Genomic DNA, 15,332 nt, shown 5'->3' on the forward strand with positions numbered 1-15,332 from the left:
AACATGGAGGCTAGCAACATCAGGGTTTAGGTAAATGTTAGGGTATACAGTGCCTTCAAGGTATTTACACCCCTTGACTTTTTCCACATTTTGCTGTTAAAGTGGGATTAAAATTGATTTAATTTACATTTTTGTGTAACGACGTAAAGTAATCTTGTTTCAAAGTTGAACAAAAATTCATACTTCATACATTCATACTACTAAAAAAAACGGTATCTTGACTAGATGAGTCAATACATGTTAGTCACCTTTGGAATACTCACCAGCTGTGAGTATTTCTGGATAAGTTTGAAGTGCTTTCCACTCCTGGATTTTATAACATTTGCCCATTTTTATTATTCTTCAAAATTATTCAAGCTCTGGCAAGTTGGTTGTCGGTCATTGCTAGACAACCATTTACAGGGTTTGCCTTGTATTTTCAAGCTATTTAAGTCATAACTGTAACTCAGCCACTCATTCACGGTCTTGGTAAGCAACTCCAGTTTAGATTCGACCTTGTGTTTTAGGTTATTGTCCTACTGAAAGGTGAATTTCCCAGTGTCTGGTGGAAAGCAGACTAAATTGCTAAGCTCCATTCTGTTTATTTTTTTTTATCTTGAAAAACTCCCCACTCCTTAATGATTACAAGAATACCCGTTAGGGCTGGGCGAGATATAGGATTAATTAGAATGTATGTTTTTGCGCGATATTCCAAATGCCTGTAATCGTAAGAATAATGATTTATTTTCCCATTTTTATTAGCGTTCATGTCCGCTCGTTCTCATGTCTTTTTGGTCTCGTATCCTTCACCCTTTCTGTGCTGTGTCCCTGAGGTTTAATAAGAACTGGAGACTGCGCCCAATATGTCTGCCTTTTGTTTTCAAGGTAATCTATTCATGTTCGCGTACGCCGATAGATGGACCCTCTATATCCAGGTTGCATTTGGACCAACTTTTGTATTTATTGGGGATCCCCATTACCTTCATGGACTCCAAACATATTAAAACACTTACATATAAAACAAAAGATACAGCAGTACATCATATATATATATATATATATATATATAATTTTTTATTTATTTTTAATTTCACCTTTATTTAACCAGGTAGGCTAGTTGAGAACAAGTTCTCATTTGCAACTGCGACCTGGCCAAGATAAAGCATAGCAGTGTGAACAGACAACACAGAGTTACACATGGAGTAAACAATTAACAAGTCAATAACACAGTAGAAAAAAAAGAGAGTCTATATACATTGTGTGCAAAAGGCATGAGGAGGTAGGCGAATAATTACAATTTAGCAGATTAACACTGGAGTGATAAATGATCAGATTGTCATGTGCAGGTAGAGATACTGGTGTGCAAAAGAGCAGAAAAGTAAATAAATAAAAACAGTATGGGGATGAGGTAGGTAAATTGGGTGGGCTATTTACCGATGGACTATGTACAGCTGCAGCGATCGGTTAGCTGCTCAGATAGCAGATGTTTGAAGTTGGTGAGGAAGATAAGTCTCCAACTTCAGCGATTTTTGCAATTCGTTCCAGTCACAGGCAGCAGAGAACTGGAACGAAAGGCGACCAAATGAGGTGTTGGCTTTAGGGATGATCAGTGAGATACACCTGCTGGAGCGCATGCTACGGGTGGGTGTTGCCATCGTGACCAGTGAACTGAGATAAGGCGGAGCTTTACCTAGCATGGACTTGTAGATGACCTGGAGCCAGTGGGTCTGGCGACGAATATGTAGCGAGGGCCAGCCAACTAGAGCATACAGGTCGCAGTGGTGGGTGGTATAAGGTGCTTTAGTAACAAAACGGATGGCACTGTGATAAACTGCATCCAGTTTTCTGAGTAGAGTGTTGGAAGCTATTTTGTAGATGACATCGCCGAAGTCGAGGATCGGTAGGATAGTCAGTTTTACAAGGGTAAGTTTGGCGGCGTGAGTGAAGGAGGCTTTGTTGCGGAATAGAAAGCCAACTCTAGATTTGATTTTAGATTGGATATGTTTGATATGAGTCTGGAAGGAGAGTTTACAGTCTAGCCAGACACCTAGGTACTTATAGATGTCCGCATATTCTAGGTCGGAACCATCCAGGGTGGTGATGCTAGTCGGGCGTGCGGGTGCAGGCAGCGAACGGTTGAAAAGCATGCATTTGGTTTTACTAGCGTTTAAGAGCAGTTGGAGGCCACGGAAGGAGTGTTGTATGGCATTGAAGCTCGTTTGGAGGTTAGATAGCACAGTGTCCAAGGACTGGCTGGAAGTATACAGAATGGTGTCGTCTGCGTAGAGGTGGATCAGGGAATCGCCCGCAGCAAGAGCAACATCATTGATATATACAGAGAAAAGAGTCGGCCCGAGAATTGAACCCTGTGGCACCCCCATAGAGACTGCCAGAGGACCGGACAGCATGCCCTCCGATTTGACACACTGAACTCTGTCTGCAAAGTAGTTGGTGAACCAGGCAAGGCAGTCATCAGAAAAACCGAGGCTACTGAGTCTGCCGATAAGTTGGCCGAGGTTGGAGTAGCCAGGAGGAAGGAATGGCCAGCCGTTGAGAAATGCTTGTTGAAGTTTTCGATAATCATGGATTTATCGGTGGTGAACGTGTTACCTAGCCTCAGTGCAGTGGGCAGCTGGGAGGAGGTGCTCTTGTTCTCCATGGACTTTACAGTGTCCCAGAACTTTTTGGAGTTAGAGCTACAGGATGCAAATTTCTGCCTGAAGAAGCTGGCCTTTGCTTTCCTGACTGACTGCGTGTATTGGTTCCTGACTTCCCTGAACAGTATTACACCACTACATATCTATAATGCGCACTAGCAACGTGAACAGCAACGACGTTGTCATGTTATCCAAAGAATGGCAGACATTGGATGAACATAAAATGTTAATATCTGTGAGTGATGAAGAAAATCTGTTTCAGCGATAATTATTTGAATAATTCCATGTATTTTTTGTGCACAAAAGTGATGACTGAAGTCTCTTATTAGTCTGACTTCTATGTGGCTGTCTATGGAAATTGTCTTTCTGGGCCGGGCGTCAGTTACACTGCAGCACCGACGCAAAACTGTAGGAGCAATCTAAACTGTTTTAAACAAAATTATACTGAACAAAAATAGAAACAACAATTTCAAAGATTTTACTGAGTTACAGTTCTAATAAGGAAATGTGTCAATTGGTTAGCCCTAATCTATGGATTTCCCATTACTGGGATTACAGATATGCATCTGTTAGTCACAGATACTTTAAAGGTAGATGCGTGGATCAGAAAACCAGTCCGTATCTGGTGTGACCACCATTTGCCTCATGCAGCACAATCTCCTTTGCATAGAGTTGATCAAGCCTGTGGAATGTTGTCCCACTCCTCTTCAATGGCTGTGTGAAGGTGCTGGATATTGGCGGGAACTGGAACACCCTGTTTGAGAAAAGCTTTTTGTCCGTCTGGAAAATTTGGGGGATATTTTATTTCAGCTCATGAATCATAGGACCGACACTTTACATGTTGCGTTTATATTTTTGTTCGGTGTGTGTTGTGTGCGTATATAAGGAAATTCGCAACTCATTCTCATTCTGCGAAATAAGGTAGGCTACGTGATTTCAACATCTGAACAAAGTGGACAGGCTAGCATGCTGTTCAAACAGTTGGAGACGGACAGAATGGTGTACGCATAACAATTCAACTGTTATGCCCTGTTAGCTAGCTAATAGGTCCAAGTTCGCAAAACTTGAAATATAACGATTGCTATAAAGATTAGCTGGCTACTCACTAGCACGTGGGCTTGTGCTTTTGGGAGTGTTTATTAGACTTGTGTTAATTTCCTGTAACGCCTGCTACAAGAAGTGAATGTGCATTATGCATGGTTCTGGTTAAATTTGTAACAAAATGGGCATTTTCATAGATTTGAATGCCAGGTCATTGATTATTTTGGTAAAATAATTACATTTATTAGTGGGTCTTACTTTATTTTACCAGGTAAGTTGACTGAACACATTCTCATATACAGCAACGACCTGGGGAATAGTTATAGGGTAGTGGAGGGGGTATGAATGAGCCAATTGGAAGCTTGGGATCATGAGGTGGCCATGATGGTATGAGGGCCAGATTTGGGAATTTTGCCAGGACACCGGGGTTAACACACCTACTCTTATGGTAAATGCCATGGGATCTCTAGTGACCACAGTCAGGTCACCCGTTTAACATTCAATCCGAAAGACTGCACCCTACACAGGGCAATGTCCCCATTCACTGGCATTAGGATATATATTTTTTGTCCAGAGGAAAGAGTACCTCCTCCTGGCCCTCCAACACCACTTCCAGCAGTGTCTGGTCTCCTGACCAGGACCAACCCTGCTTCAGAGGCAAGCCAGCAGTGGGATGCAGGGTGCTGCTGGCTTATATTTAGCCTAGGTATAATTTCACAAACCCTGAATTCATTAGATTATTGCTGACTGTTTGAAATGCAGTGTATTTGACAATTATTTGTACAACAAAGCATTACACAAAAACATGATCTAAATATACTATATATACAAAAGCAAGTGGACACCCCTTCTTAGTGGCTTTGGCTATTTCAGCCACAAATAAACTCAGCAAAAAAGACATGTCCCTTTTTCAGGACCCTGTCTTTCAAAGATAATTCGTAAAAATCCAAATAACGTCACAGATCTTCATTGTAAAGGATTTAAACACTGTTTCTCACATTTGTTCAATGAACCATGAACTATTAATGAACATGCACCTGTGGAACAGTCGTTAAGACACCAACAGCTTACAGACGGTAGGCAATTAAGGTCACAGTTATGAAAACTTAGTAGAAAGGCCTCTTCAGTGTCCTGACTCTGAAAAACACAAAAAGAAAGATGCCCAGGGTCCCTGCTCATCTGCGTGAACGTGCCTTAGGCATGCCACCAGCTAGGAGGGACTGCAGATGTGGCCAGGGCAATAAATTGCAATGTCCGTACTGTGAGACGCCTAAGACAGAGCTACAGGGAGACAGGACGGACAGCTGATCGTCCTCGCAGTGGCAGACCACGTGTAACACCTGCACAGGATCAGTACAGTCGAACATCACACGTGCGGTACAGGTACAGGATGGCAGCAACAACTGCCCGAGTTAGACCAGGAACGCACAGTCCCTCCATCAGTGCTGAGATGGCTGGACTGAGGGCTTGTAGGCCTGTTGTCTGGTGAGGACCTGCCTTACATCACCGGCAATAACGTCGCCTATGGGCACAAACCCACCGTTGCTGGACCAGACAGGACTGGCAAAAAGTGCTCTTAAATGACGAGTTGCGGTTTTGTGATGGTCGGATTCACATTTATCGTCGAAGGAATGAGCGTTGCACCGAGGCCTGTACTCTGGAGCGAGATGGTCCGTCATGGTCTGGAGCGGTGTGTCACAGCATCATCGGACTGAGCTTGTTGTCATTGCAGGCAATCTCAACGCTGTGCGTTACAGGGAAGACATCCTCCTCCCTCATATGGTACCCTTCCTGCAGGCTCATCCAGACATGACCCTCCCACATGCCACCAGCTATACTGCTCGTTCTGTGCGTGATTTCCTGCAAGACCGGAATGTCAGTGTTCTGCCATGGCCAGCAAGGAGCCCGGATCTCAAACCCATTGAGCACGTCTGGGACCTGTTGGATCGGGGGCTAGGGCAATTCCCCCCAGAAATGTCCGGGAACTTGCAGGTGCCTTGGTGGAAGAGTGGGGTAAAATCTCACAGCAAGAACTGGCAAATCTGGTGCAGTCCATGAGGAGGAGATACATTGTGGTACTTAATGCATTTAATGGCCACACCAGATACTGACTGTTACTTTACTGACTGACACATTATTACTGTTACTGACTGACACATTATTCAATTTCTGTTATTCACCGGTCTGTGGAATCTTACTATGTTCATACAAATATTTACACATTACCGAGTTCCATACTGCCTCTGGAAGCAGCCGTCAGCACTGTTCGTCGGGAGCTTCATGAAATTGATTTCCATGGCCAAGCAGCCGCACACAAGCCTAAGATCACCATGCGCAATGCCAAGTGTTGGCTGGAGTGGTGTAAAGCTCGCGGCCATTGGACTCCGGAGCAGTGGAAACCTGTTCTTTGGAGTGATGACTCACGCTTCACCATCTGGAAGTCCGACGGACAAATCTGGGTTTGTCGGATGCCAGGAGAACGCTACCTGCCTGAATGCATAGTGCCAACTGTAATGTTTGGTGGATTAGGAATAATGGTCTGGGGGTGTGTTTCATGGTTCATGCTAGGCCCCTTAGTTACAGTGATGGGAAATCTTAATGCTACAGCATACATTCTAGATGATTCTGTGCTTCCAACTTTGTGACAACAGTTTGGGGAAAGCCCTTTACTGTTTCAGCATCACAATGCCCCGTGCACAAAGCGAGCTCCATACAGAAATGGTTTGTCGATCATTTTGAAAGCACTTTCCTGGCCTGCACAGAGCTTGGACTTCAACCCCATCGAACACGTGAATTGAATGAATGAATTGGAACGCTGACTGCGAGCCAGGCCAAATTGCCCAACATCCGTGCCTGACCTCACTAATGCTCTTGTGACTGAATGGAAGCATGTCCCCGCAGCAATGTTCCAACATCTAGTGAAAAGCCTTCCCAGAAGAGTGGAGGTTGTTATAGCAGCGAAGGGGGGACCAACTCCATATTAATGCCCATGATTTTGGAATGAATGTTCGACAAGCAGGTGACCAAAATTATGTGGACATGTAGTGTATATCGTGAATCAGCCATAAGTTCGAAAAAATGTAGGTATGATTTGTAGGCCATTTCGCCCAGCCCTAATACTCATAACATGATGTAGCCAGCACTGTGCATGAAAATATGGAGAGTGGTAGTCTGTAATGTGTTGTATTGGATTTACCCCAAACGTAACACTTTGTATTCAGGACACAAAGTAAAGTGCTTTACCAATTGTTTTGATGTATCACTTTAGTGCCTGTTTTGGAATATTTTTATTCTGTCAGTTAGGTTAGTATTGTGGAGTAACTCCAATGTTGTTGATTCATCCTCAGTTTTCTCCGATCACAGCCAATAAACTCAAACTGTTTTCAAGTCATCTTTGGATTTTTGGCCAAATCCCTGAGCGGTTTCCTTCCTCTCCGGCAACTGATTTTAGGAAGGACGCCTGTATCTTTGTAGTGACTGGGTGTATTGATACAACATCCAAAGTGTGATTTAACTTCACCATGTTGAAAGGGATATTCAATGTCTGCCCCCCCCCCCCCCCCCCCCCATCTACCAATAGGTGCCCTTCTTTGCAAGGCATTGGAAAACCTCCCTGGTCTTTGGTTGAATCTGTTTGAAAGTCAGTGCTCGACTCTGACTTTACAGTTAATTGGAATGTGTGGGGTAGTCATTCAAAAATCATGTTAAACACATATTGCACACAATGATTGGTTATGCAACTTATGTGACTTGTTAAGCACATTTTTACTTCTGAATGTATTTAGGCTTGCCATAACAAAGGGGTTGAACACTTGACTCAAGGCATTTACGCTTTTTATTTTTTTTAATTAATTCTTCAAAATTTCCAACAAACAATTCCACTTGACATTATGGAGCATTGTATGAATGCCAGTGACCAAAACATCTCAATTTAATTATGTTTAAAATGTAAAGTGGTGTGAACACTTTTTTCAATATTTAATTGGTACAGTGCCTTCGGAAAGTATTCAGACCCCTTGAATTTTATTCCACTTTAGTTATGTTACTGCCTTATTCCAAAATGGAACTACACACTACCCCATAATGACAAAGCAAAAACAAGTTAAGAAAATTTTACAAATGTAAACTGATACCTTATTTACATAAGTATTCAGACCCTTTGCTATGAGATTTGAAATTGAGGGTTTACCCTTGGTGTTTCTATAACTTGATTGGAGTCCACTTGTGGTAAAATCAATTGATAGGATATGGTTTGGAAAGGCACACACCTGTCTATTTAAGGTCCCATAGTTGACAGTGCATGTCAGAGCAAAAACCAAGCCATGAGTTTGGCGGAACTGTCCGTAGAGCTCCAAGACAGCAATGTGTCGAGGCACAGATTTGGGGAAGGGTATCATAACATTTCTGCAGCATTGAAGGTCCCCAAGAACATTCTTAATTGGAAGAAGTTTGGAACCACCAAGACTCTTCCTAGAGTTGGCTAGGCCAAACTGAGCAATCCACTCCTCAGTAAAAGGCATAAGCCCGCTTGGAGTTTGCCAAAAGGCATCTAAAGACTCTGACCATGAGAAACAAGATTCTCTGGAAACTAAGATTGAACGCTTTGGCCTGAATGCCAAGCGTCACGTCTGGAGGAAACCTGGCACAAAGTACTGAGTAAAGGGTCTGAATACTTATGCAAATGTTTTCTTTTTTTTTTTTTTTTTTAATTGGCAAAAGTTTCTAAACCTGTTTTTGCTTTCATTATGGTGTGTTGTGTGTAGATTGAGGTTAAAAAAAACAATTTAATCATTTTAGAATAAGGCTAATGTAACATTGTTGGAAAAAGTCAAGGGATTCTGAGTACTTTCCGAAGGCACTTTAATATAGAATTCTCTATAATATAGAATTCTCTAATTCTCTACCCATTCTTTGCCTCCCTGTGTCCTGCTCTTCCTTCTCCCTGTCAGGTGGAGTTTCCTGAGGCCCGCATCTTTGAGGAGACCCTCAACATCCTCATCTATGAGAATGGTCGTGGTTCTGGCCCGGGAGGCGTGGCCCTTTTGGAGTCATCATCGCCTGGGGCCAGCCAATCAGAGGAGGAGGGGGCCAGCGCAGGGGACCGAAGGGTGAGGAGGATCCACGTGAGGAGGCACATCATGCACGACGAGAGAGGACACGGCCAACAGACTGTGTATAAGGACTGAGAAAAAAGAGTGAACTGTGGGGATAAAGAGAGGGAGTTAGCGGCAGGGTAAAGATACAGGTTGTTTGGCGGCGGGGTGTTTGCATGGAGAGGTTAGGGCGGATGTTTAGTAGGGGGCGTGGGACAGGTTCTTATATAAGGAAGCAGATGTGGGACTTCAAGATGCTTATTATCAAGGACTGAGATATTATAATTTTTTGGTGCCCGATTGGGGAAAACAACCCCTAACCCAAAAGGTGGGACTAATACACTAATGAATGTGCACAATTATGGGAGAAAGGTAGCGAGAATTGGAACACAGCATTGGTCTGCAAATACCTAGGGGCTAGACCAGGTTTGGGTGGTGGTAATGTGACTGGAAGATGGAGGGGTTCACTTGTTCAACTAAGGTACTTTAACTGCACTAAAAGGGAACCGGGATGGTGGAGTGAGGTGGTGGTAGTAGGTTAGAGACAACGAGACTGCTGAGCATTGCTGGATGTTTATTCCTTTTGAATTGATTACTGTTGTATGTATTTGTCTCTATTTATTATTATTTGGTTATTTTGTCCTTTTATATAACTTTAAATACATTATTTATTATTTATTCAGTATAGATGTTGGTGGGAATTGTATGTGTTGAGGGTGCTGATCTGATATTTTGACCAGTTTATGCACTGATCACTTTCCTAACCGACACTTGATGCCATGCTCATCCATGGTCATGTTTAACTGCCATGTGAGTTCATGTGTACACATTGACTTGCTAAATCATGTTTTAATATGTTTTTGTCCATGATGCTACCGTGCCTAATTGAAACAGGATTTCATGTTGTCTGATGGTGAAATCAGGCTTTATTTGGCTCTCTAAAAATCATGTTTAAGTCTTTGTATTCAATTTGGTACATATTGCTTCCTCGCACTAAAGTCTGATCACAAAAAAAATAAAAAATAACAGGTGAAATGAAGGAAGTGATCCGAACCTGGGAAGTGTTTTATGTCCCATGGGTTATTGGACACTTGTTAACCCATAGAAGCATGTAATCTGGCAGGTAAATCTCACATCCTAATCCTATAAAAAAAAAACGTTTGGGGCAGTCCTGGAATAAAATGCATTTGCAAAGAATGTTTTTTAATCCAGGACTAGGGGCTTAATCTGGGTCAAGAAAACCATCCCATAGTGTCTGCCAAGATGCGCAAAAAAAAGTTTTTCCTGTCAAATGTTCTTTGTGATATTGTAACTATCTGGGGTTTTGGATATTTTATGGACCATCAACATTCTCAATAAAAATCTAAACCCTTCATCTTGGTGTTTTGTGTGTTGGATCGAGTGGAAAATCCCACTCTTCCTGTCCTCTTAATCTTCTCGAATGGACAGATGAATGAATATGCATTCACCTTTCCATTAATGCAGGTGAGATCCAGGCTGTATCACAACCAGCCGTGATTGGGAGTCCCGTAGGGCGGCGCACACTTGGCCCATCGTCCGGGTTAGACTGGTGTAGGTCGTCATTGTAAATAAGAATTTATTCTTAACTGACTTGCCTAGTTAAATAAAGGTTACATTTAAAAAATATGCCCCTCTAGGTAACTCGTAGAGCCAAACATACGGTTTACACTAGATTACACAGCCACAAAGTCAAAATTGGCTAGCTTTTTGTCTTAATTTAAGGTTAGGCATAAGGTTAGCAGTGTGTAAATTTCAGGTCAGTGCTTGACTTGGACTGAAATAGTTTCAGGTACTTATTTTGGATGACGGTACTGTTTACATTTAGGTGAAGGAGCTCCACAATACGTTTGCTGAGATTCTATAATAGGAACAGAAGCTCAAGCAGTAGAAATGTTATGGTTCCGGTACTTTGCTCCTATGAGCTCCTGCCTAAATCATGCACTGGGTTAAGTTTAAAATAAAATTAAGAAGAAATTGTAGAGGCTGTTAACTAGTGGCTGTTATGGCCATTATTGTGGCTGTTAACTAGTGACGAAACTAACATAGCAGGCGTAAAAGAAAGACTTCCAACTTCAGTGCGTTCAAGACAACTCGAGAAAAATATTTTGAATGTTCATCCATCTCGGAATTCCAGAGCTCCAACCTGGAGATTACTGACGTCATGATTTGCCCTTTTTTTGCGAGGGTCCTAGACCTTTTGCAACGCCCACTTCCGCTCAACTTCCTACCCGATACATAGCTTCATGTTCTGTAAGCTTGATTGTAGCCACACTAGCCTCTAAGTCTCGTATCATTATCTCAAGATTTCATTTCTATAGCTTTTAATTTTGAAAATTCTTATTAACAATTCTGCTTATCCGTTCAGTTAGATTTTTGTAATATGATTGTGTTCTTTGTCTCTTAGCTAGCTGAACTCAGCAAAAAAAGAAACATCCTCACGGTCAACTGCGCTTATTTTCAGCAAACTTAACATTTGTATGAACATAAGATTCAACAACTGAGACATAAACTGAACAAGTTCCACAGACATGTAACTAACAGAAATGGAATAATGTGTCCCTGAACAGGGGGGGGGTCAAAAGAAAGTCAGTATCTGGTGTGGCCACCAGCAGTGCATCTCCTCCTCATGGACTGCACCAGATTTGCCAGTTCCTGCTGTGAGATGTTACCCCACTCTTCCACCAGGCACCTGCAAGTTCCCAGACATTTTTGGGAGGAATGTACCTAGCCCTCACCCTCTGATCCAACCGGTCCAAGACATGCTCAATGGGATTGAGATCCGGGCTCTTCGCTGACCATGGCAGAACACTGACATTCCTGTCTTGCAGTAAATCACGCACAGAATGAGCAGTATGGCTGGTGGCATTGTAATGCTCTAGGGTCATGTCAGGATGAGCCTGCAGGAAGGGTACCACACGAGGGAGGAGGATATCTTCCCTGTAACGCACAGCGTTGAGATTGAGCTTGTTGTCATTGCAGGCAGTCCGATGATGCTGTGACACACCGCCCCAGACCATGACAGACCATCCACCTCCAAATCGATCCCGCTCCAGAGTACAGGCCTCGGTGTAACGCTCATTCCTTTGACGATAAACGCGAATCCGACCATCACCCCTGGTGAGACAAAACTGCAACTTGTCAGTGAAGAGCACTTTTTGCCAGTCCTGTCTGGTCCAGCGACGGTGGGTTTGTGCCCATAGGCGACGTTATTGCCGGTGATGTCTGGTGAGGACCTGCTACAACAGGCCTACCAGCCCTCAGTCCAGCCTCTCAGCCTATTGCGGACAGTCTGAGCACTGATGGAGGGATTGTGCGTTCTTATTGTTGCCATCCTGTACCTGTCCCGCATGTGTGATGTTCGGATGTACCGATCCTGTGTAGGTGTTACACGTGGTCTGCCACTGCGAGGATGATTAGCTGTCCGTCCTGTCTCCCTGTAGTGCTGTCTTAGGCGTCTCACAGTACGGACACTGCAATTTATTGTCCTGGCCACGTCTGCAGTCCTCATGCGTCCTTGCAGCATGCCTAAGGCACGTTCACGCCGATGAGCAGGGACCCTGGGCATCTTTCTTTTTGTGTTTTTCAGAGTCAGGACACTGAAGAGGCCTTTCTACTAAGTTTTCATAACTGTGACCTTAATTGCCTACCGTCTGTAAGCTGTTAGTGTTTTAACGACCGTTCCACAGGTGCATGTTCATTAATTGTTTGTGGCTCACACAAATCAAGGAACCCACCAGGTACAACCCTAAATCTGTAAACAAGGGCACCCTCATAGACGTTATCCGGACCAACTGGCCCTCCAAATACACCTCCGCTGTCTTCAATCAGGATCTCAGCGATCACTGCCTCATTGCCTGAATCCGCTACGGGTCCGCAGTCAAACGACCACCCCTCATCACTGTCAAACGCTCCCTAAAACACTTCTGCGAGCAGGCCTTTCTAATCGACCTGGCCCGGGTATCCTGGAAGGTTATTGACCTCATCCCGTCAGTTGAGGATGCCTGGTCATTCTTTAAAAGTAACTTCCTCACCATCTTAGACAAGCATGCTCCGTTCAAAGAACTAAGAACAGATATAGCCCTTGGTTCACTCCAGACCTGACTGCCCTCGACCAGCACAAAAACATCCTGTGGCGGACTGCAATAGCATCGAATAGCGATATGCAACTGTTCAGGGAAGTCAGGAACCAATACACGCAGTCAGTCAGGAAAGCAAAGGCCAGCTTTTTCAAGCAGAAATTTGCATCCTGTAGCTCTAACTCAAAAAAAGTTCTGGGACACTGTAAAGTCCATGGAGAACAAGAGCACCTCCTCCCAGCTGCCCACTGCACTGAGGCTAGGTAACACGATCACCACCGATAAATCCATGATAATCGAAAACTTCAACAAGCATTTCTCAACGGCTGGCCATGCCTTCCTCCTGGCTACTCCAACCTCGGCCAACAGCTCCGCCACCCCGCAGCTATTCGCCCAAGCCTCCTCAGCTTCTCCTTTACCCAAATCCAGATAGCAGATGTTCTGAAAGAGCTGCAAAACCTGGACCCGTACAAATCAGCTAGGCTTGACAATCTGGACCCTCTATTTCTGAAACTATCTGCCGCCATTGTCGCAACCCCTATTACCAGCGTGTTCAACCTCTCTTTCATATCGTCTGAGATCCCCAAGGATTGGAAAGCTGCTGCAGTCATCCCCCTCTTCAAAGGGGGAGACACCGTGGACCCAAACTGTTAGGCAGGGCAGGAAGGATATAGGTCTATCTCAGGTCTTCGAAAGCCAAGTCAACAAACAGATCACTGACCCTCTCAAATCCCACCGTACCTTCTCCGCTGTGCAATCTGGTTTCCGAGTCGGTCACGGGTGCACCTCAGCCACGCTCAAGGTACTAAACGATATCATAACTGCCATCGATAAAAGACAGTACTGTGCAGCCGTCTTCATCGACCTGGCCAAGGCTTTCGACTCTGTCAATCACCATAAAAAGGGATACATTTACAATCAAAGTCACACGTGAAAACATTGGGTTTACAATTTCAATAAATAAAAGTAACTGACAGCGATACAAATCGGCAGACTCAGTAGCCTCGGGTTTTCTAATGACTGCCTTGCCTGGTTCACCAACTACTTTGCAGACATAGTTCAGTGTGTCAAATCGAAGGGCATGTTGTCCGGTCCTCTGGCAGTCTCTATGGGGGTGCCACAGGGTTCAATTCTCGGGTCGACTCTATTCTCTGTATATATCAATGATGTTGCTCTTGTTGCGGGCGATTCCCTGATCCACCTCTACGCAGACAACACCATTCTGTATACTTCTGGCCCTTCCTTGGACACTGTGCTATCTAACCTCCAAACGAGCTTCAATGCCATACAACACTCCTTCCGTGGCCTCCAACTGCTCTTAAATGCTAGTAAAACAAAATGCATGCTTTTCAACCGTTCGCTGCCTGCACCCGCACGCCCGACTAGCATCACCACCCTGGATGGTTCCGACTTAGAATATGTGGACATCTATAAGTACCTAGGTGTCTGGCTAGACTGTAAACTCTCCTTCCAGACTCATATCAAACATCTCCAATCTAAAATCAAATCTAGAGTCTGCTTTCTATTCCGCAACAAAGCCTCCTTCACTCACGCCGCCAAACTTACCCTAGTAAAACTGACTATCCTACTGATCCTCGACTTCGGCGATGTCATCTACAAAATAGCTTCCAATATTCTACTCAGCAAACTGGATGCAGTTTGTCACAGTGCCATCCGTTTTGTTACTAAAGTACCTTATACCACCCACCACTGCGACCTGCATGCTCTAGTCGGCTGGCCCTCGCTACATATTCGCCGCCAGACCCACTGGCTCCAGGTCATCGACAAGTCCATGCTAGGTAAAGCTCCGACATATCTCAGTTCACTGGTCACGATGGCAACACCCACCCGTAGCACGCGCTCCAGCAGGTGTACCTCACTGATCATCCGCCTTTCCTTCCAGTTCTCTGCTGCCTGTGACTGGAACGAATTGCAAAAATCGCTGAAGTTGGAGACTTATCTCCCTCACCAACTTCAAACATCTGCTATCTGTGCAGCTAACCGATCGCTGCAGCTGTACATAGTCCATCGGTAAATAGCCCACCCAATTTACCTACCTCATCCCCATACTGTTTTTATTTATTTACTTTTCTGCTCTTTTGCACACCAGTATCTCTACCTGCACATGACAATCTGATCATTTATCACTCCAGTGTTAATCTGCTAAATTGTAATTATTCGCCTACCTCCTCATGCCTTTTGCACACAATGTATATAGATTTTTTTTTTCCTACTGTGTTATTGACTTGTTTATTGTTTACTCCATGTGTAACTCTGTTGTCTGTTCACACTGCTATGCTTTATCTTGGCCAGGTCGCAGTTGTAAATGAGAACTTGTTCTCAGCTAGCCTACCTAGTTAAATAAAGGTGAAATCAAATAAATAAAAAAAGCATGGGAAACGGTGTTTAAACCGAAGATCTGTGAAGTTATCTTTGAAAGACAGGGTCCTGAAAAAGGGACATTT

At 43.9% G+C, this 15,332-nt stretch overlaps 1 protein-coding gene across 3 annotated transcripts in view; it reads left to right on the forward strand.

The window, feature by feature from the left end:
• The window catches only part of LOC139420889 (potassium channel tetramerization domain containing 13), a 42,232-nt gene extending 32,090 nt beyond the window's left edge, over positions 1 to 10,142 (forward strand). For all 3 annotated transcript variants that reach the window (XM_071171284.1, XM_071171286.1, XM_071171285.1), the window contains one exon: positions 8,627 to 10,142. In XM_071171284.1, coding sequence (XP_071027385.1) covers positions 8,627 to 8,863 — 237 coding nt within the window. In that variant the 3' untranslated portion in view covers positions 8,864 to 10,142. The remainder of the gene's footprint in view (positions 1 to 8,626) is intronic.
• The last annotated feature ends 5,190 nt before the right edge of the window (positions 10,143 to 15,332 follow it).

This window comes from Oncorhynchus clarkii, chromosome 12 (assembly GCF_045791955.1).
Source record: "Oncorhynchus clarkii lewisi isolate Uvic-CL-2024 chromosome 12, UVic_Ocla_1.0, whole genome shotgun sequence".
NCBI lineage: Eukaryota > Metazoa > Chordata > Actinopteri > Salmoniformes > Salmonidae > Oncorhynchus > Oncorhynchus clarkii.